The 22,216-nt window shown below is 41.2% G+C and overlaps 1 protein-coding gene across 1 annotated transcript in view; it reads right to left on the bottom strand.

The window, feature by feature from the left end:
* The window catches only part of AAK1 (AP2 associated kinase 1), a 159,166-nt gene that overhangs the window by 69,094 nt on the left and 67,856 nt on the right, over nucleotides 1–22,216 (bottom strand). The window contains exons 2-3 of the mRNA XM_007453420.1: nucleotides 16,859–16,977; nucleotides 937–1,045 (exon numbers count right to left, since the gene is read on the bottom strand). Of these exons, the coding sequence (XP_007453482.1) occupies nucleotides 937–1,045; nucleotides 16,859–16,977 (228 nt within the window). The remainder of the gene's footprint in view (nucleotides 1–936; nucleotides 1,046–16,858; nucleotides 16,978–22,216) is intronic.

Genomic DNA, 22,216 nt, shown 5'->3' with positions numbered 1-22,216 from the left:
CCCCTGCATCGGCAGGCGGACTCTCAACCACTGCGCCACCAGGGAAGCTCCGAAATGTGGTAGTATTTTACAAAATCGGGTTAACAGCTGTTACAGCGAAGGCTGAAACTATCGGTTAATGTCACATTTTAAGCATTACTAACATATTTAATTTATGGACAGTATCTGTAAAGGCAAGGAACGTGTTAGTGGAACTAAGGGTGCTTACAAAACTGGGCACCAAACAGTGAGACAATGACCCAAGAATGTAAGTGACAGCTGCTTAGACCAAAAAAGCCAAACCTCCGAACAATAGCTGTATGAAATGCAGTCAACTCCGAATAAATTCATGCTACAGCCTGGGTTTCCCAAGATAAATACTGCTTGAAACTCTGAGCTTTCAACTACTTGACTCTACTGTTAATGGCAGCATCATCTGAATGTAGCCTTCCTGGCAATCACAGATCTCCAGCAAGAAGAGCAGGGTCATTTCCATTAGATGAAAAGGATTCTTTTACCCCCTAATGCAAGGATGGTGGTGTGGGTGGAGAAGAGAACACATGAGAGAGGGAAGCTGAACTGCTCCCTTAGTCTGTCTGGAGTTGGGTCTTTATTATGTGCCTTCATCATTTGTTTCAAAGCATCACAAAGAACTTGTTCATTCTCATTCTCATACATTCGCATTCATATACAAGCACCAAACCTTCCCAAACCTAACAAAAGTAGAGTTTTGTATTATCTACCACTCTGAATTATTTGTGCCACTGATACTCGCCATTGTAAGAATAACCAAGAAGTGACAGAAGGCTCTGTATCTGTTAGCCTCTTCGTTTTCCAATCTTTAAAACCGGAACAACATATGTTAGAGTACAGTGCACATTAACTGAAATGACCCCACACCCTTGACAATCAAAGTGCTAGAGAAATGAGAGCTTAATGTATGGCGCATATACTTACCCCTGCAGAAGTCCATCAGAATGAGCACTTCCCACACGTCACCGCTACTCACATTGTTGATACTGGAGTCAATGTAACCCACGATGTTCTTGTGCCCCGACAGGTCCCTCTGTAAAGAAGAGTTGAGAAATAAATTATCAGTTACAGACACCAGTAGAGATAGAACGAGCCAGGTTTTTCCATTAGCCCAGATAACTTAAATACACAGAGACAACACTAACAGTGATGAGAGACAAGACTTAAGGGGCAGGGTCAAGAGCAGGTTTCCGCTGGTCTCTGAGATTCACGGTCAGCTCTTCAACAGCAATTCTGCAACCCTTCTAAACCATAACGCTCTCCTGAACTAAATTCTAGAACCAAATGCACACACGGTGCCTACTTGCTCACGGCATCAGCGCTCCATATAAACCAGAAGCAAAGACTCCCATCTCCGGAAACACTGCAGAGGGGCTAACAGGAGAGCGACAGCATGAACTATTTAAATATGTGAATTTTTAATTCAGAAAAATGAAACTGATTTTTTTCGTGGTTGTAGGAACACAAGTGAACTCAACTTGACTTTTAAACTATTCATACTGTTTTTCTCCCTCTAGGAAATACATGAAAAGAATAATTGCTTTTTAAAGTTCTGAAGGGACTACAATGGCATCCAGACCTGAGCATTTTGCTCACAATTAAGCCTTTCAAGTCAACCAACTGGGATATAAGATGGGTTATGTTTCCAGCTCTCCGGTTGGAACTGCATCTCTCAGAGCTGCTTCTGGAATTAATTTTTCAACAAATACTTATTGAGCACCTCCCATGTGTCAGGACCCATTTAGACACTGGAAGTTGCCTCATCCCTCAGTCTGGTTATTTCAACATCCATAGAGGCAAATCTTTGTAATGATGATGTTCAAAATCTAAGGTCATTAGTGAGCAAAAACCGAGCAAATTGGGTAATGGGATTTATGCACAAAGTAAGGTTTTATTTTATTTTTATTTTTCTATTTTTTTATTTTTTGCGGTACGCGGGCCTCTCACTGTTGTGGCCTCTCCCATTGCGGAGCAACAGGCTCCGGACGCGCAGGCCCAGCGGCCATGGCTCACGGGCCCAGCCGCTCCGTGGCATGTGGGATCTTCCCGCACTGGGGCACGAACCCATGTCCCCTGCATCAGCAGGCGGACTCTCAACCACTGCACCACCAGGTAAGCCCTATTTTATTTTTTAAATACATTTATTTATTTATTTTTGGCTGCGTGTGGCTTTGTTGCTGCGCGCGGGCTTTCTCTAGTTGTGGCGAGCGGGGGCTACTCTTCGCTGTGGTGCACGGGCTTCTCATTGTGCTGGCTTCTCTTGTTGCGGAGCACGGGCTCTAGGCGCGCGGGCTTCAGTAGTTGTAGCACGCGGGCTCAGTAGTTGCAGCACGTGGGCCCTAGAGTGCGTGGGCTCAGTAGTTGTGGCGCACGGGCTCACTGCTCCACGGCAGGTGGGATCTTCCCAGACCAGGGCTCGAACCCGTGTCCCCTGCATTGGCAGGTGGATTCTCAACCACTGCGTCACCAGGGAAGTCCCAAGGTTTTATTTTTAAACTAGTTTTAATAAATTGTTTTCCTTTGTTTAATAAAAGAAATGGGAGGAAGGAGGTGGGAAACGTGGTTCTGTAAGAGTCAGCACATAAATGCGGCAACTTGAGCCACCACCACACTAACTGGAGACTCAGTGTTCAAAGTGATACGGTCTCTTTTAATCTGAAAGTACATACCCAAACAAGAGGAAGCCTCACAGTATCAAACCAACACACCTGAACTCTGAGCATCCAAGTTAAAATTCCTTAGAACTTTCCTCTGAGTGAAGGATTAAGAATGACTGTTGCCTCAGAAAGGTAGACCAAAGGTAAAGACGTGATTGCTTCTACTGGCGACTGGGAAGTCGCTGGAGATCTAGGCAAGAACAGTTTTGTAAAAGGAATATAGTGAAGTAAGAACGGAGCTGGACTTGCGAAGAATGGGAGTGGAATACGCAGAGCCGGTGGCTACGGGAGATTCTTTCAGGACATTTTGAGCTTAAAAGAGGAGAAGCACTGAGGGAGAGAAGTTTTAGGATGGGAGAGGACTGAGCACTGGAGAGTGAAAGGAGCCGGGGCAAAAAGGTGCTTTAAGATACAGGAGAGGATGAGGATAACTGAGCGAACAAAGTCCTGCAGGTAGAAAAGGGAAGGAATTAGGAGCACTGTTAAAGGGACTGACCTTTCAAAGACATTTCTTTCCTGGCAAGCAGGAAGGAAATAAGGATGGACATGCATATTGGTTTAAGGCTGGGGGGAAAAAAAAGGGAATCTGAGGAAGTTCAGATCTATTGTTCTGTTTTTGGTAGAGTACAAGATCATCTTCAAAGTGTTAGGGAATGAGAAAGAAGCCTGATGAGAGAAATAAAAGGCTTAGAGCAACTGTTTTGGATAACAGACAAGAGAGATGATGAGGCAGAAAAGCAGCCTCTAGGATTCAAGTTTCTCTAAACAGAAAGTGATTTCAGGGCTCATGTTTTAGAGGACTGTCCTTCTGCTTTTCAGTCTTATCAGCTCTTCTAGAATTTGTTTCCATTTACAGAGTCCTAGAAGTAGGAAGAAGTGGAGAGAATTTCTTTGAAACCAAAATGCAGCAGCAGATCATGTCCTCCAAATGTCCACAAGAAAGAATGAAAGACTAATGTTTCTACATTTAGCTGTCTGAGAAAGAATCAGCAATGTTGCCTCTGAGTTTGTCTCATCCCAAGAGGAATAAATAAGAATCTGGAAGGAAAATAAGAAGCAACGGATAGAGCCAAGAGGAGGTCAAGAGCTATTAGAGGACCCAAACTGGATAATTAACATCTGCAGATGGCATCCTAGAACACTCTGCCAAGATGCTGGCTGACCAGTCCACGCCCAAATTCCTGTTCATTGTGTCTTCTGCAGAGATCCTGAGATATGTCCAAGCAGAAAAGACCGCCTCTTTGGAGGGAGACGATGGCATTTTACTTTTAACACCTTGATGACACAGCGACGTCTCTCATTTTAGGATGCCACTGGTTTAGAACTGATAGAGAAGATCTGTTTGAATGGCTGTGAAATGTAGAAAAGGTCAAGAGAAAATCTTACTACAAGCTGAGACAGACTCACATTCATGGGCAGTGTGACAGCACTTCTCAGCAGCAACATGCCAAAGGATGCCCAAGCTTTCCCTGGCTTTAGTTAAAAGACCAGCCCCAGGCTTACAGAACAGAATGAATGGCATAGAGGTCTGGGATGGAACCCACATAGAGGCACCTCAGTTACTACCGGTTTACTCAGGAAAAGGCAGGATATAAGGAAGATGCTCTGATGCCCTCGGCTACAAGTATTATTTGGAGAACTGAGATAAAAGTCTACATGATGAGTATAAGTCAAACTCTGATTTTCAGGGGAGTGGGGAATGTTCAGTTAAACTATGGATTAGATCAGTTTACATTACATTAAATCATGGAAGCAGTGATAAGTCTAAAGACTTGTATTGTCATTTTAAACTTTATTTTAAAATTAACATTAAACCACACAGATAAACATGGTATTAGAAGACCTGCTTTACTGAATAGATATTTAAAGCATTTGTAGTTAGCTTATTAACTTTCATAGTTAAATGCTTGAAGTGATGAAAAACTTTTTTCACAAACACATACAAAACGTACCATTTGAAAATGAGGCCTTCTACCCAGATCCTATAGATGACCACACATTTCAAGTTTATCTGTGGTCCTAATTAATGGTGCTTGTACCACAGAACAGTATTCTATCCCGAGCTTCAAAATTCCTGCAGCAGGAAATTCCTACCCAAGAATCTTAAAGCCTTATAAGAAAGCAGAGGACTCAATTGCTAAGTACATCTATAAAAGCCTTTATATTTATGTTCAAGAAAACAAAGAAGACAGCGTTCTAAGTAGCACATCAATAATGTCACTCACCTAAAAATAGTAAAATGAGTTATAGTATGTAACTAATTTTCTTATATATCTTTTGCTCAGGTCACCCTTCCTTGGAATGTCAGCGTGACAAATTCCTGCAAATTCCTGATGCTGACAGTGCCTGCATTTGCATACAGTAAGCTTCCAAAGAGGCATATTTACCTGTTTTGACCCTCCGAATAGTCGATGGTTTCTGAGTTTATGACTCGGCACTATTGCTGCCAACTTCTAGAATCACACTATGATTCCACAGACACTTTTAACCAAAGTTCAGCTTCTTATTAACTTAAGGATGAAGGAAAGCAGTTCTAAGGCCTGGAACTAGTTTCTCTCTCCCAAAGTTGCTTTGTAAAAGTCTTCGGCCTTACTATTCCCCACCCGCCTTCTCTAAAATTGCCTAAATTTTAGGAAAATTTCCTTTGTAACTCTAAATTTCCTTTGTAACTCTCCTTTATAAGTCTACATTTCCTTTGTAACTCTTTATAATTCACAAACAAACAAAAATGATATCAAGTCCAGTGCAGTAGTGAAGAGAAACGCTTTGAGATCTGGACTGGCCCTGGAGTTCTACCGAAGGCAACGTATCTGGGGCCCTTATGGGTTTCTGTTACGTAAGTCCCAGATATAATCCTGCCTACAATCACATTTATTCTCCCTTTTCCAAGTCTTACTCATTAATTAATCCTCTACTTACTGAACAGATCTTTAAAGTCATTTAGAGTCTGATTCTAGAGGCATGTTGCTCAAACTTTAATAAGCATTGAATCACCTAGGGATTCTGTTTAAAAACAGATTCTAATCTAGTAGCTCTGGGATAGAGCCTGGGGTACTCCTGGGCAGTGGCACTTAAAGTACCAAAGATTTAGAGGAGTGCTACTCAAAATGTGTTCCACAAACATTTTCTAGGTAGAAGCCAGTCCGCAAGGAAATAAGGAGCTTACTCCAGGATGTAAATCAATCAGGCCACTGAGATGACTTTTTCCTTTTCCTCGTGAGACTGTACCTGTGAGGGAAGCAGTTCATTGACCTACATTCTGGCACAAGATCTTTAGTGTAGCACCTGTATATTTATAGCCAACTGATTTTTGACAAGGGTGCCAAGACAATTCAATGAGGAAGAGAAGAGTCTTTTCAAAAAATGGCGCTGGGACAGCTGGATATCTATATGCAAAAGAATGAAGTTGGATTCCTACCTCACATCACAAACTGAAATTAACTCAAAATGGAGCCGAGCATAACCCTGTAGGGCCCACCAACTACAAAACTGAGCAGTTAATGAGTAGGACAACAGAGTCACAGAGTCAGTGTCTGATGCACATTCCTGAGTTGTTTACAGATACTACAACTGCCACCAGAGGAACAAAGCTAACTGCATGATAACCAGACCGTAGCCATGACATAAGCTGTACCATCTTGAGCAGTACTGAATCTGTGGCTAGCACACTTCCGAGAACTGGCCTCAAAGAGAATGGGATTAACATTACTGCTCATAATAATCTGTATCTCTGCGGGCATCAAAATAATTGTAGCTTGTTCTGCCTGTAATATGTAAGCGGCCAACTAAAATTGTCAGCAAAGAGATGCTACAGACCCATGTTGACATCTTCCACTCTGAGAATACGGCGCCCTATGTCGGCATGAAGAAGTTACAGAAGATGGACCTTCACCCCAATCCCATAGAAATGGAATGATGTTAGACAGTGGGGATTTGAAAGCAGCTCTTTTGCCCCTTTCCTGTTGGTCCATTTCTGTTCCCCTCCAACCTTGAAAGAACCTAATTAACCTGTTGATTCTTTTCCTAGATAAAAAGAAGTAAGAATGAAGAATTAAGTAAAGAATGACCAGCTCTTTACCCCCAACAGTCCCCTTAGCAATCCTGCAGGCAGATCATACGGGCAAGATAACATCTGAAGAGGGAGTCAGCCAGCCTGCATGCAATGGAGAATGATGCAGAACCCAGCCTCCTGCCTCGATGATTCACTGAGATTCTTCCCCTCACCATTTTCTCTTTAAAAACTCTCATGGGGGGCTTCCCTGGTGGCACAGTGGTTGAGAGTCCGCCTGCCGATGCAGGGGACACGGGTTCATGCCCCGGTCCGGGAAGATCCCACATGCCGCAGAGCGGCTGGGCCCATGAGCCATGGCCGCTGAGCCTGAGCGTCCAGAGCCTATGCTGCTCAACGGGAGAGGCCACAACAGTGAGAGGCCTGCGTACCGGAAAAAAAATAAATAAATAAAAAAAATAAAAACTCTCATGGGGACTTCCCTGGTGGCGCAGTGGTTAAGAATCCCCCTGCCAGTGCAGGGGACACGGGTTCGAGCCCTGGACCAGGAAGATCCCACATGCTGCGGAGCAGCTAAACCCACGCGCCACAACTTCTGAGCCTGTGCCCTAGAGTCCGCGAGCCACAACTACTGAGCCTGCATGCTGCAACTACTGAAGCCCACGTGCCTAGAGCCCATGCTCTGCAACAAAAGAAGCCACCGCAATGAGAAGCCCATGCACCGCAATGAAGAGTAGCCCCCGCTCACTGCAACAAGAGAAAGCCCGCGCTCAGCAACAAAGACCCAACGCAGCCAAAAAAAAAAAAACTGTCATGGCTGAGCAGAATCTTCGGAGTTGCCTTCGGGACATGAGTCCACCTTCTCCCAGACTGCTGGCTTTTTCTGATTAAAGCACCTTCCCTTTCTATTGACACTTGCCTCTTGATTATTGGCTTTTGGGCAGTGAGCAGCTGAACTTGAGTTCAGTAACAAAAATGGACCACAAATCTAAAAACTCCTCAAAGAAAATACATATGCAAATCTTCATGATGTTGGATTAGGCAATGGTTCTTAGATATGACACCTAAAGCACAAGCTGTCAAAGAAAAAATAAACTTCACTTCATCAAAATTAAAAACTTCTGTGCTTCAAAGGACACTATCAAGAAAGTGAAAAGAAACTGCAAAGAATGATCTGCAAATCATACATCTGATAAGAATCCAGTATCCATGGGAATTCCCTGGAGGTCCAATGGTTAGGATTACATGCTTCCACTGCAGGGGGCATGGGTTCGATCCCTGGTCAGGGAACCAAAATCCCACAAGCCATGTGGCATGGCCAAAGAAAAGGATCCAATGTCCAGTCTATATAAAGAACTCTTAAAACTCAACAATAAAAAGACAACCCAATGTAAAAATTGGCAAAGGATCAGAATAGACATTTTTCCAAAGAGCATATGATAAACACATGGAAAGATGCTCAACACCATTAATCACCAGGAAAATCAAAACCATAATGAGATTATCACTTCATAACCACTGGAATGGCTATAATCAAAAAAAGAAACAATAAAAAACGTCAGCAAGTATACAGCGATTGGAACCTTCATACACTGCTGGTAGGAATGTAAATAGTGCAGCTTCTATAGAAAATAGTTCAGCATTTTCTCAAAAAGTAGTTACCATCTTATCTTGCAATTTCACCCCTAAATATATACCCAAGAGAAATGAAACATTATGTTCACAAAAGCTTGTACACAGATGTCTATAACAGCATTATTCATAATAGCCAAAGAGTGAAAAAAAAAACCCAAATGTCCATGAGGATAAACAAAATGCGGTATATCCAGACAATGGAACATTATGCAGTCATGAAAAGGAATAAGTACTCATACATGCTACAACATGGATAAACCTCGAAAATATTATGCTAAGTGCAAGATGTCACACACAAGAGCTTACTGTATGAGCCCATTTATAAGAAATGTCCAGAATAGGCAACAGAAAGCAGATTAATGGTTGCCAGGGACTGGGGCAAGGGAGAAGGGGGAGTGACTGCTAATGGGTGTGAGGTTTCATTTTGGGGTGATGAAAGAAATATTCTGGAATTTGATAAATGATGATGGGTGAACGACCTTGTGAATAAAGAAATCACTGAATTATGTTTAAATTATATTTATATTTAAAAGGATGAATCTTATCTCGATTTATGAAGAAAAGTAGTATGACAAGCTGGGGGATAAGAAAACATAAACAAACACACAAGGGGGCAAAAGAAAAAGAAAACAAGATCCTTTGAGTAGCACTGATCTAGAGCTGCCAGGCAGCCCATGCGTGAGTCCCTGCTATAGCCTTTTGACAAGAAGTTTGCTTAGATTAATGTCATTTCCTTGGGCCCTCAGCCCATCTGCAGGCAGCCCTTTCTGTTGATCTCCTTTACATCCAGCTAAAAACTTCCACCTCCTGATTCTAGACTGCCCTCTTCAGAAAAAAATAAGCCTAGTCTATTTTTTTACTTTCCAAACAATTGAAATATTATTATTTAGACTCTTAAGTTTTTTCTTCTCTGGGTTAAACATACCCACTTTCTCTGACATGGCTTTTAGTCACACCACCATTTTGGTTGCTCCCACGTTTAAACGCTTTGCTTTGTCGATGTCCTTTTTGTAAGAATGGCCCCAGAAAATGAATGAAATACTCCAGGCCTGGTCTGACTCCTGCAGAGTAGACCAGCACTATCATCTTCTATTAATTCAGCTAAAAATTACATTCTTCTTTCTTTTGGCAGCCACATCATACTACACACTCATATCAAGTTAACTGACCACTAAAATGCTTAAGTCTTTTTCTACCTGTGCTGCTTTTAATCTCTACCTTCCCAGAACAGTGCTTGTAAAGTTGATTAGAAGAAAATAAAAATCCAAGCATGTGACCTTACCTTGCTATTTCATCTCATTAGAATCAGTCCATTGCTCTAATTTTAAGGATCATTTTGGATCCTGATTCTATCAACCAATGCAGTTGTTATATCTTCCAACTTTATATTAGGCACATAAGAGATAAATGTGTCTTCTATTTCTTTAACCAAGTTGTTTATTAAATGTAAAATAACATAAAGTTAACAGTAAGCGGCAGTGCTTTTTTCTTAGAAAGTTCCCTCCAAATTAATAGCAAATCATTGATCAGAAACCATTAAAAACAGTAGCAATTACACCTAGCATCCAGCCTAGTCTCGCCATCTTGCTCACAGATCTCTGGTGAGTGCCCTTACCCAAATGATACAGTCCATAGTCACTGGATCTACAGTCCACAGTCACTGGATCTATGGCACTCCTCTGAGCTCCCTATCCACAAACCTGCCCAAGAGAGGACATGATGTTGATAGGACATGGCTTGTTCCTACTCAACCTGAAGTCTCTTTGGATCCCTGCTCACTCATCTAAGTGACTACAAAACTGCTTAAAATTTAATTTAAAAAATAAGTAACATATTAACATTCAAAAAGCAAAACACAGTAGACAAGTATTTTCAACTCCAGTCCTCATCCCCTATAGGGAACCCTCCCTCTTTCTTCCCCTTCTCCCCTTCTGCCTTTCCTCTTTCTCTCTCTCATCCTGCCAATGCTTTTTCAAGCAAATTCAAATAATATGTATTATATACACATAACTCTTACAATCTCTGAGAGGTGGGGCTGGGGTTATGGCCTCTATTTGACAGAAGTCTGAGCCTAGCACGGGTTAAAAACATTGCACAGGGACTTTTGATTAAAAATAGTAGCAAATTGTTTTTAAAAAGTAAGTTGAATACATGCATTTATCTCTGCTTCCTTCAAAAGCCTTACTAAATGATGTAAAGTGTTTATTTTTTTAAAGGCATAAACAGAAAACTTCTGCTTCCGGGAAGATGAAGTAGATGTACTTTTCCCTATTCCTCCTGCTAAGCACCTGAATACTTTGTACATTATATATAAAACAGACATAATAATGAGTATCTGAAATGTGAGTAGAAGAAGGCAGACTGGCTAGGAACTTTGGGACCCAAGGAACAACATGGTGGTGAGCTGTCTGCGTTTTCTTTTTGCCTCATGCTTCCCAGACCGAAAACTGAAGAAGCCAGCAAACTGAAAACACCAATGAGTGCAGACAAAAACACAAAAAAGCCCAGGGAAAGCCTGCTCTCTCCAGTCAGACCCAGAAAAGGGGCAACCCAGTAAGACAGAACCCATAGAAAATAACTGCTCTATTCCAGCCAAAAAACACAGAAAAAACCTGCAGCTCCCCCCAGTCACGGCAGCAAAGGCCAAGTGGAGAGCCTAGACTTCCATTCTCATGAGTCTGCAACAAATCACTCCAACCTACCCTTCAGGGTGGGGAACGTCAGAGACGGCTGAGTAGGGAGTCAAGACCCTCATCTCTGAGGTGCCATGAGAGGAGGTCAAGTGGAGAGTCAAGACTTCCACAACCACCAAGTGGTAACAAGGCCAACTCCCACCACCATGGTGTCAACTGAAGCCATGTGGGGAGCAGTAGCAAGGCACTCCTACTTCCCAGCCAGGGAAGGATCAGTGGAAGCCTAACAGGAAACTGGAATTTTCACCCCAATCCAGTAATAATGAGAAGGTGAACTTTCACCTTCTGGGGTAAAAACAGAGGCCCTATGGAAACCTGAACTTCTATCCCCACCTAGTAGTATAGTAACAAGAGGGCACTCCCCAAACCCATCAATCCCCTGCCAGAGCAGAAACCAGTTAAAACAGAAGGTTTACATAAGATCCGGAATCTATAACACAATATGAAAGTGTTGATATAGTTCATCAGACCAAGAGCTAGGAAGAACTCAAACTACATGGAAAAAAACCTGTCAATCGATAGATGCCAAAATGAAGATGACCAAAAAGACAGAATCATCCAGCTATGATTTTAAAGCAGTCGTGACAAAAAGTGCTTAAACCAGCAATTACGGTGATGCTTGAAATAAATGAATAGAAAGCCTCAGCAAAGAAACAGGAAGTGTCATCAAAAACCCAGAAAACCTAAAGCAGAACCAAATGGAAATTTTTGAACTGAAAATACAATAACGGAAGTAAAAAGTACAATGGATGGGCTCATCAGCAGAATGGAAGGGACAAAGGAAAGAACCAGTGAACTGAAAGATAAAACAATAGGAATTACCCAGTATGAACCAAAGATAGCAAATAGGTTAAGTGGGGGGGAAAAAAGGACAAAATTAATATGCATAAGTCCATACTGATATAAATAAATGACTGAATAAATAAATAAGTGAGGGAGAAGTGCAATCACGTTAGAGAAGGAAGTTAAAGGGAAACAGATCAGAAAGGAAAAAATAAAACTGCCTCTATTTGCAGATGGCATGGTGGCCTATATAGAACATCCTAAAGAATCGAGAAAAAAATTCCCAGAACTAGTAAACAAGGTCAGCAAGGTTATAAGATACAAAATAAACACACAAAAATCAATTGATTTTCTATATCCCAGCAATAAAAATATGCGCACCAAAATTAATTACCCAATACCATTTATAATCACTCAAAAAAAAAAACCTAGGTATAAATCTAAGAACATGTACAAGGCCATTATGCTGAAAACTACACAATGCTGACGAAAGAAATCAAAGATGTAAATAAATGGAGAGAGGTGCCATGTTCATTTATTGGAAGGCTAAACAGAGAAAAGAGGCCATTTCTTCCCCAAATTGATATAACAGTTTAATGAAATTCCTACCAAAATTACAGCAAGACATTCTGTAGATAGAGATAAGATTATTCTAAAATTTATATGAAAAGACAAAAGAACTAGAAGAGTTAAAAAAAAACAATTTTGGGAAAAAAAGAAGTAGGAGGGGGCTTCCCTGGTGGCGCAGTGGTTGACAGTCCGCCTGCCGATGCAGGGGACACGGGGTCGTGCCCCGGTCCGGGAAGATCCCACATGCCGCGGAGCGGCTGGGCCAGTGAGCCATGGCCGCTGAGCCTGCGCGTCCGGAGCCTGTGCTCCGCAACGGGAGGGGCCACAGCAGTGGGAGGCCCGCGTACCGCAAAAAAACAAACAAACAAAAGAAGGAGGAGGAATCAGTCTGATTTCAAGACATTATAAAGCTACAGTAATCAAGGCTGTGTGGTGTTGGTAGAGGGATAGACACATAGATTAATGGGACAGAACAGAGAATAGAGAAAGGTCTGGAGATCAACCGTCACAAATAGGCCCAACTGATTTTTTGACAAAAATATTCAACAGAGGAAAGATAGCCTTTTCAACAAATGGACACCCACAAGAAACAAAATGTTCTTCAACCGAAGTCTCATGCCTTATATAAAGTTAACTCAAAATGGGTCACAGACTTAAATGCAAAATGTAAAACTTATAGAAAAAAAAAATAAGAGAAAATCTTTGAAATGGAGAGCTAGGCAAAGAGTTCTTAGAAATGACACCAAAAACACACTAGACAAAATGAAAAACTAATAAACTGGATTTCATCAAAATCCAAAACAAAACAAAACAAAACAAAACCAACAAGAAGGTCTTAGAAATTAACCTGATATATAAAAAATTCAACAGGATGGTTGAATATAAAGCTGAGAAAATCTGCTGGAATGTAGAGGGAAAAGACAAAGACATAAAAAAAAAAGGAAGAAAACAAAAAATTAGAAAATCAGTTCAGGATAACTAACTAACATAACTAACTGAAGGAAGACAGAAAAGGAAATCATCAAATGAGACAAACTAAAATTCCCCCCACATAAAGATATGAGTTTCTAGATAAAATGAGACCACCAAACAACTAAAATAAATAAGAAATGCACACACCAAGGTATATATCATCAACAAATTTCATAACACTGTAAACAAAGAAGAATTTATAAATTTCTGGGGAGAAAAAATGGGTCGCAGCCAAAGGACCAGGTATTAGAATGACTTCGGACTTCCCAAAGCTCAACAATGAAAGCTAAAATACAGTACAGCAATGCTTTCACGTATCTAATGAAATGATTTCCAATCCAGAATTTTATATGCAAAGTATCACATGTGTGAGTGTAAAACGAAGACATTTCCAGACCTGCAAGTTCTCAAAAATTTACCTACCGCACATCAGGAAGCTCCCGGAGGACAAGTTCCACCAAAAGGAGAAAGCAGAGCAAAAAGAGGAGTCAACATATCTAACAAGAAAGAGAAGCAAAGAGAATAGCTAGAAAATTCCACAATAAGAAATAAATGAGGGGCTTCCCTGGTGGCGCAGTGGTTGAGAGTCCGCCTGCCGATGCAGGGGACACGGGTGCGTGCCCCGGTCCGGGAGGATCCCACGTGCCGCCGAGCGGTTGGGCCCGTGAGCCATGGCCGCTGGGCCTGCGCGTCCGGAGCCTGTGCTCCGCAACGGAAGAGGCCACAGCAGTGAGAGGCCCGCGTACCACAAAACAAAACGAAACAAAACAAAAATAAATAAATGAGGCCTAGAGAGCAACCAACCTATATTCCCTCAAGTCCAAAGACTGAGAGAGATTTCTTCAAGAAGATAAAACAGTCAGAATACTAACTGTGTTCAAAAGTATTTTTAAAATGATTTAAACAACTTGGGGAGAGTTTGAAATTAAGCTACACAAAAGTACACAGAAAACTAAGATTTAAAAAACCTAAAAGACAAGATGATTATTCATTCCAGTGAAAAGAGAATTATGTAAGAAAGGAATAGTAATCAGAGTCCACTTAGAAGATTTAGCAAAAATAACGTTTTCTTACATAATAATGTAAAAACTAATACTAATATAACTAACATATTGCCAAACTTACTGCTATTGTGGCAGAATGGGAGATGAGAATAATGCAAGTATTTAGAGTGAAGGGCATGCAGGGGATGAAAGAGAGTTAACTTTTTACTTTCCATAGTATGTAACGCCTAAAATGGAGGGGGGGGGGAAGAATTAGCAATATCAGCCTGCTATTTAGAAATATATCAAATGAATCCATTAAAAGTGGTGGCCTCTGGGACCTTGCAATGGCACAGGAGGCCCCCTCAGGGAATTGCTTGATGTTTTTTGTAATAAGCTTAGTTCAACTATTTGGGTATTTAAGTTTTGAAAAAACAAATTAAAAAAACAAAAGTCTCGCAGCTAATACATGGCTGGGCCAGAACGTGAATCATGTAATTTAATTCCTAATCAGGTCCATTAATTTGTGAGCTCCAAAGGGGCCCGCATCTTCTTAGCTCCTTTACTCCAGCACCTGCCCAGCACAAAGAAAGCCCTCCAAAAACATTTCTGAATGAGTGGGAGAAAGTTAAAGAGTGGGATTACTCTTCTAACACCAGAAAATGAATGAGAAAGGCATTCCAGGCAGAGGAAAGAGCAGAAGCAAAGACAGCAAATGGAGTGTGAGAGCTGAGCAAGGAAGAGGCAAGGTGGGAGGAGAAGGAGGAATAGCATCACGAAAACACTGGGTGGAGGAAGGGAAATACAGTGAGCACAGCTGTTTGCAGCTGAGTGGCAGGGGAGAGGGAGGACGCTCGTGCCTTGCAGACAGTTCCACGTGGCCCTGACTGTATGTATATAAGCCTTGGGGTTTTTCTGTCTGTTTTGCAATGATGACAGCAACACTTATTTCTACCAACAGTTCCTTCCCAAATAGTTGCAGCCTTCTGGAATCTACATAGTACCAGGCTCTCTAAAATCCTGAGTTGTACAACTTGTTACTCTAAGTAGCCACTGAAAGGGCAACCCCACCAGGGCAAGCAAAGCCTGGTGGAATCCCTACAATGCCATCCTCACCATTTTCTGGGCCTCTCTCTGCTCTTAGCAGGAGCACTGGGAAAGCGGGGGCAGGGAGGGGGATGAATTGGGAGATTGGGATTGACATATATATATGCTAATATGTATAAAATAGATAACTAATAAGAACCTACTGTATAAATAAATTAAATTAAATTAAAAAAAAAACAAGAGTATTAAAATGTAGGGCACAAAGGAGTCATCACCTCTAGGTGAACATCTGCATCTGCTATGACCATTATTCATACATTAATTTCATCCAAAGTTTAAGTATTTACTCTGTGTCAGGCAGTGTACTGGAATACAAAGTTCCTGATTTTAAACAACTTACTTTCTAAAGGCAGCATTACTTATAAAGTAACAAGGTAAGCAATATAATTGGCATAAAGAAAAGTGCTGTGGAAACACAAAGACTATCCAAATTTCTTAAATGTATAATGTCAAACAGAAGTGAAAGAAAGAGACAACTCCAACAAACTCCCATATACCCATCACCCTGCTTGTACAATAATCAACTCATCGCCAATCTTGTTTCTCTTCTAAATCCACTCGTTTAATTTCAATAAATCATATTATTTCATCCACAAATATTTCATCATATATCTAACAGACAGGGTCTCTTTCTTTAAACACAATATGAACCTAAATCTTGAAAACTTATTAAGTTTTTAAGAGGTGAGATATAATTAATATATAATAAAATGCACAGATCTTAAGGTGTCCAACTGAGTTCAGACAATGGTGTAGCCATAACCACTACCCAAAACAAGATACAGAACAATTTCCATGGCCTAGGAAGTTCCCACATACCCCTTTCTAGTGAATTTTCCACACCTAGACGACCACTTTCTGACCTCTCTTACCACAGATCACTTTTGCTTGTTCTTAGACTTTTATAAATGGGATCACAGAGTATGTATGAGTAAGCAGTTTCTAGGCAAAAAAAAAAAAAAAAAGAAAGAAAGAAAAGGGAAAAGCATTCCGGGGGAAAGAACTACATTTATGTAATATAAAGGTATGGAAGGATATGTTCACGGAATGCTGAAGGGCTTGAGAGGGTTGAAAACTAGGACTGGTAGCTGATAGATGATAAGATGGAAAGAGGAGGTTCGTTGGGAAGCTAGGATCTCCATGGTTAATTCTGGGAACTAAGTTGTTAAGTAAATTTTTCCCAATGCCTCAAACTATTTTTCTGACCTGAAAATTGGTCGGTTCTCTCACTATGCTCCTTTCTCCTCAACTCTCTAGCTAAGAGTGACCAAGGCAGGAGCAGCACCCTACACCCCATGGCTGTTCCCTCCCATTTTGTGCAAGGCTTCTCTGCCATCTCAGGGAAGGGAAGAAGCCCCCCATTGGCTTTCTTATGAGAGGGCACAGTCCCTCTCCCCATTTTAAACAAGCAGTCCCAAGTCTGAGGGGCAGCCTTACCATTATCTGTATTTCTCTCTTGCACACCTGGAGATCATGCTCATTGTTGACAAACATGCGTTTCAAGGCACATTTCATCCCATTGCTTGTCCTCACCAGAAACACGATAGCAAATCCACCTGTGAGAGAAACATACATACAAGCTCTTTTGAGTCATGTTTAAAAAGTCAATCAAATGACCATGGTGGCTGTAGTTTGCTGATGTCACTGTTAATGGTACTGATGTCATCATCAGCTAGGCCTAGGGCTGGCCTGGCATAGAAAGCATTCTTAAGATTCTGGGGACTCAAAGGTATCACATGTGGGATTGGGTAGCAAGTCAGAAAAATTGTTCCTCCAGCTTGCAAGGCAGAAATAGAGGCACATGTAGAGAAAAAAATGTATGGACACCAGGGGGGAAATGGGCGGGGGAGGTGGTGGTGGGATGAATTAGGAGATTGGGATTGACATAAATACACTAATATGTATAAAGTAGATAACTAATAAGAACCTGCTGTATAAAAAATAAATAAATAAAATTCAAAAAAAAAAAGGATATGAGGTCATTTAAGTAAAAAAAAAAAAAAAAAGAAAGAAAAATTGTTCCTAAACGTCTATCTAAAAAAAAACAGGAAGAACAGTAATTATCTTCCAAAGAAACTACAGATAAACAGATGAATGAATGGATTGAAAAAAAAGAACCAACTACATTCCAACTGCTATCCTAGGCACTTTGAGCTCTTGTTTAATTCATACCACAATCCTGTGAGGCTGGGTGATATTTTTTCCCTTAAGACAACAATTACTAGCTGAAGAAAACAGAGGCTCAAAGAGATTAGATTCAACCAAGGACTTCTTTAAAAAAACATAAGTCCAACACTTAAAGAGAGGCTCGGAAATTATTTCAATAATTGCTCTATGAATAGTTGGCAATTAATTTCAAGAATCTCCTTCTCTTCATTTTTTCTCATTCTTCCTCACCCCATCCCCCAACTCAAATCAACAATACATTCTGAGGATTCCTCCTGCCCTCCCGACCTCATGGGCTGTTGAGAAGACACAGACATAGTTAGGAAAGTACTACTCTACACAGCAGACACCAGGCAAGTATGACGATTACTGGGCAGAGTTTCTAATGTCTGCACTAACCCTTCTCTAAAAGACAGTTCATAATTCATTAAAAGAAGTTACTATAACTCCAAAAGAAATTCTTCAGTGCTCTGAATTGGTTATGCCTTAGCGTTCCACAAATTCTTAGAGCTCCTAACCTTGACCTCACTCCCCAAACACTGTATGAGGCATTCAGTTCCACTGTTAAGAGGGGTTTGGGTAGATAATGTGCAGCAAAGCTATCAAAGTTGAAGGCTTTGGGATAAGCAGCAGTTATATCAGACACTTTAGCCCATCTGCCTGCTCACACACCTGCATAATTTAGCTTGAACTATCCTGCGCACTGACCCTGGGTAGTGAAAAAACTTGCTAGGCTATTCTTTGCACGGAGGTGATGTCTAATTGGATGGAGCTGAACACAGAGACAAGTCAGCAGTACAGGAAGTTGAGCTGAGGTCATGGCATAGTACTGGGGCAAGCAGCCGCGTGCAAAATTGATACAAGGTAATTAGCAGTGATTATAGAGACCTCAGACCTGAGATCTAAGACTTGGGTCCCAACCATTCCACTCTAAATCCTCTGAGACCCAGCAGCCCTCCAGTACCTGTCTGTTGATGTTCAAGATATTTCCTGTTGTATCTTTAAAATAACTGTTCTTTTTCAAATTAACTTGAGTCAGATTCTGTACCATGCAACCAAAGAGAGCTTTAATCATAAAGCACTGTTGCACGTTTTCATAAAATACACACATAATTCTGTGTTAAAAAAAATTGTTTAATGAGATCAAATGTTCCCAAAGTGCATTTTGATAATGATTTACCGAAGACTGCATGCTTGTGTATTTCCTGTCCTTGTGCTCTTCAGTACGCAGATAAACAGTAAAGTTCACCATACAATCTTTCATTTCAGCTGTCATGTCTCTAAGCTTTGTACCTCAATAACGTTTTCCATTTTCTTGTAATACTTTAAAGTCCACTGATACTGCTCAACTGTCAATTTAATTCTACAATTTTAAGTATTTACTATAGAAGATTTTAAAAATCCTAGCATGCATTGACAAGTAGAGGTCTAATTACACATGCAAAAAAAAAACCCTCCTCAATTCTAAGATGTATATTTTTTACATTTTAATTTTTAGGATATCAGAATTTTCTTGTAATAAATATGTACATTTAATGCAGTAGTATTTGTCTTCCTTCCCCCGCCCCAAAAGCCGTTAAATTCATGATGTGTCTTAGCAATTAAAATTGGGGGGAATGAAAAAAAATAAAATAAAATTGGGGAAAATGATAGTATAAATTATAAAATTTCTATGTATAGTCATAATTGTTTTGTGAATAATACAAGAAGGTTTTCATTTTACAGATATTTTGAATTAAAAAAAAAAAATCACAGAACTACAGACTTTGCACCAGTAGTGTTTCTAGAGAGCCTTAGTCCAAGCAGTTTGCTTTATGGGGGGAGGAAACAAGTGAGGCTTAGGATCCTATGGCTAGTTATGGGCAGAACCTGGACCAGTTTCACTGTCCTGATTATCTAAAAAATGTTCTTTCCACTTCACTTATCTTAGTGAAAACTATACAATACTCATTTAGAGAATAAGGACACACCTGACAGTCCTGCAGAACCAAAGTTGGGAATGACTGGTTCCTGCAGTTCTGTGATGCATGGCACCACTAAAGAATGAGGCAAGTCTTTAGAAGCAGGTTGGTGATGCGGCAACTTGAGATAACTGCCACCAGATGGGAGCAGTCAGCTTTCTTTACCAGGCAGCAAGATGACCTTTCCAGACCAGACTGAAGAAACGGGTCAGAAGCCTACCACTTGATCCAGTCAAGCACAACTGGTTGAGAAGAGCCAGCCCAGATCCTCAAAGCCTATGACCAACATAAATCTAAAGGCAACGCAATGAACCACTATGCCTCACATAGACTGAACCACGTTTTAGGCATCTATGCCTATAAAAGGGCTTATTTGCAGGTGAGAAGCACTTAAATCAGGGCTTCTTGATCACGAGATCAAAAATTGAAGCCTGAAAGGATTTGTCCCTTTAAAGATGTTAACCACTTTCACCATGTAGTTGACCAAACAGAGTGTAAATTTAAGGTAGAGGGGCAGAGAGCACGACTCGAGACACTTCTCCAGGACAGGCCCACATCCACCACACAGATCAGGGTAATAAGATTCTCAGCCGCAGCTAAAGAGGGTGCGGGGATTACATAAGGCAGCTATAAGACTTCAAGAGAGGTGCTTACCTTAATGGTGGCTTTTTTTTTTTTTTTTTTTTTAGACGTGCAAGCTCAGCGGCCATGGCTCACGGGCCCAGCCGCTCTGCAGCATGTGGGATCTTCCCGGACCGGGGCACAAACCCATGTCCCCTGCATCGGCAGGCGGACTCTCAACCACTGCGCCACCAGGGAAGCCCGAGGTGCTTACCTTAGGTTGAGCTGCATCCCTAGATCTTGATTAAACGGAAAAATCTAAAGCTGAGCTGGGGAGAGGTTGGACAGAGATAAGAAAAGCTAACATTCAGCAGAGCCTGTGTCAGTCTGCCCATGGGAACCTGTGCCAATCTCGCTGCCTACTGGCATTGTCTGAAATTAAGATAATCTCCATGATTTCACTGAAATCCATTTGTGGGAAAATTCATGAATTTACTGAATCATAAAGGGAAAAAGGATCTGATCCATTATGTGAGGTAAGTGAAAGAGGCAGGATAATTTTGACACAGACACACTTTTACCTATTAACTTTAAATATAGAAATATTTTTTGGGCTTTCCTGGTGGCGCAGTGGTTAAGACTCCACCTGCCAATTCAGGGGACACGGGTTAAAGCCCTGCTCTGGGAAGATCTCACATGCCGCGGAGCAACTAAGCCCATGCGCCACAACTACTGAAGCCCACACGCCTAGAGCCCGTGCTCCGCAACAAGAGAAGCCACCGCAATGAGAAGCCCGTGCACCGCAACGAAGAGTAGCCCCTGCTCGCCGCAACTACAGAAAGCCTGCGTGCAGCAACGAAGACCCAACACAGCCAAAATTAATAAATTTAAAAAATAAATAAATATTTTTTACTTCCACAAAGAAACATGCTTTCTCCCACTTTCCCTAAAATACGTAGCACTCTTGGTCTAACTTTCTCCCTCTAATTTTTGATGATGTGGATGGGTACTTACCACTCACTGTGAATTTAGAGATTTTTGTCTGCTCAGTTCCCCTCTGTATCTTCGTGCCCTAGAGTAGTGCCTGACACATAATGAGGCCTCAAAAATGAACTAACTCTCCTCCTGATGTTACTACAGGAATAGAAAAGGCTGCAGAGACTGGTGGAGACTGTGGCAAACCCAAGCACATGGCCCACGGAAAGGAACAGCTACCATACAACTCAAGGTAATTACTGCCGCGTAGGGATACAGGCCCCGTTTTATCATCAACACTTGGTATTATTGGTCTTCTTATTTTAGCCATTCTAGTGAGTGTGCAGTGATATTTAATTGTGGGCAGTTTTTTTTTTTTTCTGTTCCCATCTCTTTTTTTTTTACATCTTTATTGGAGTATAATTGCTTTACAGTGGTGTGCTAGTTTCTGCTTCATAACAAAGTGAATCAGTCACACACACACATATGTTCCCATATCCCTTCCCCCTCGCGTCTCCCTCCCTCCCACCCTCCCTATCCCACCCCTCTAGGTGGTCATAAAGCACCAAGCTGATCTCCCCGAGCTATGCAGCTGCTTCCCACTAGCTATTTTACGTTTGGTAGTGTATATATGTCCATGCCACTCTCTCACTTTGTCCCAGCTTACCCTTCCCCCTCCCCATATCCTCAAGTCCATTCTCTAGTAGGTCTGTGTCTTTATTCCTGTCTTACTCCTGGGTTCTTCATGACATTTTTTTTCCTTCGATTCCATATATATGTGTTAGCCTATGGTATTTGTCTTTCTCTTTCTGACTTACTTCACTCCGTATGACAGACTCTAGGTCCATCCAGCTCACTACAAATAACTCAACTTCTTTTCTTTTTATGGCTGAGTAATATTCCACTGTATATATGTGCCACATCTTCTTTATCCACTCATGATGATGGGGGCACTTAGGTTGTTTCCATCTCCTGGCTATTGTAAATAGAGCTGCAATGAACATTTTGGTACATGACTCCTTTTGAATTATGGTTTTCTCAGGGTATATGCCCAGTAATGGGATTGCTGGGTCATATGGTAGTTCTATTTGTAGTTTTTTAAGGAACCTCCATACTGTTCTCCATAGTGGCT

Source organism: Lipotes vexillifer, unplaced genomic scaffold, assembly GCF_000442215.2.
Source record: "Lipotes vexillifer unplaced genomic scaffold, Lipotes_vexillifer_v1.1 scaffold253, whole genome shotgun sequence".
Classification (NCBI taxonomy): Eukaryota; Metazoa; Chordata; class Mammalia; order Artiodactyla; family Lipotidae; genus Lipotes; species Lipotes vexillifer.
Note: the sequence above shows the minus strand (reverse complement) of the source record. Positions and strands in the feature narration are given on the sequence as shown.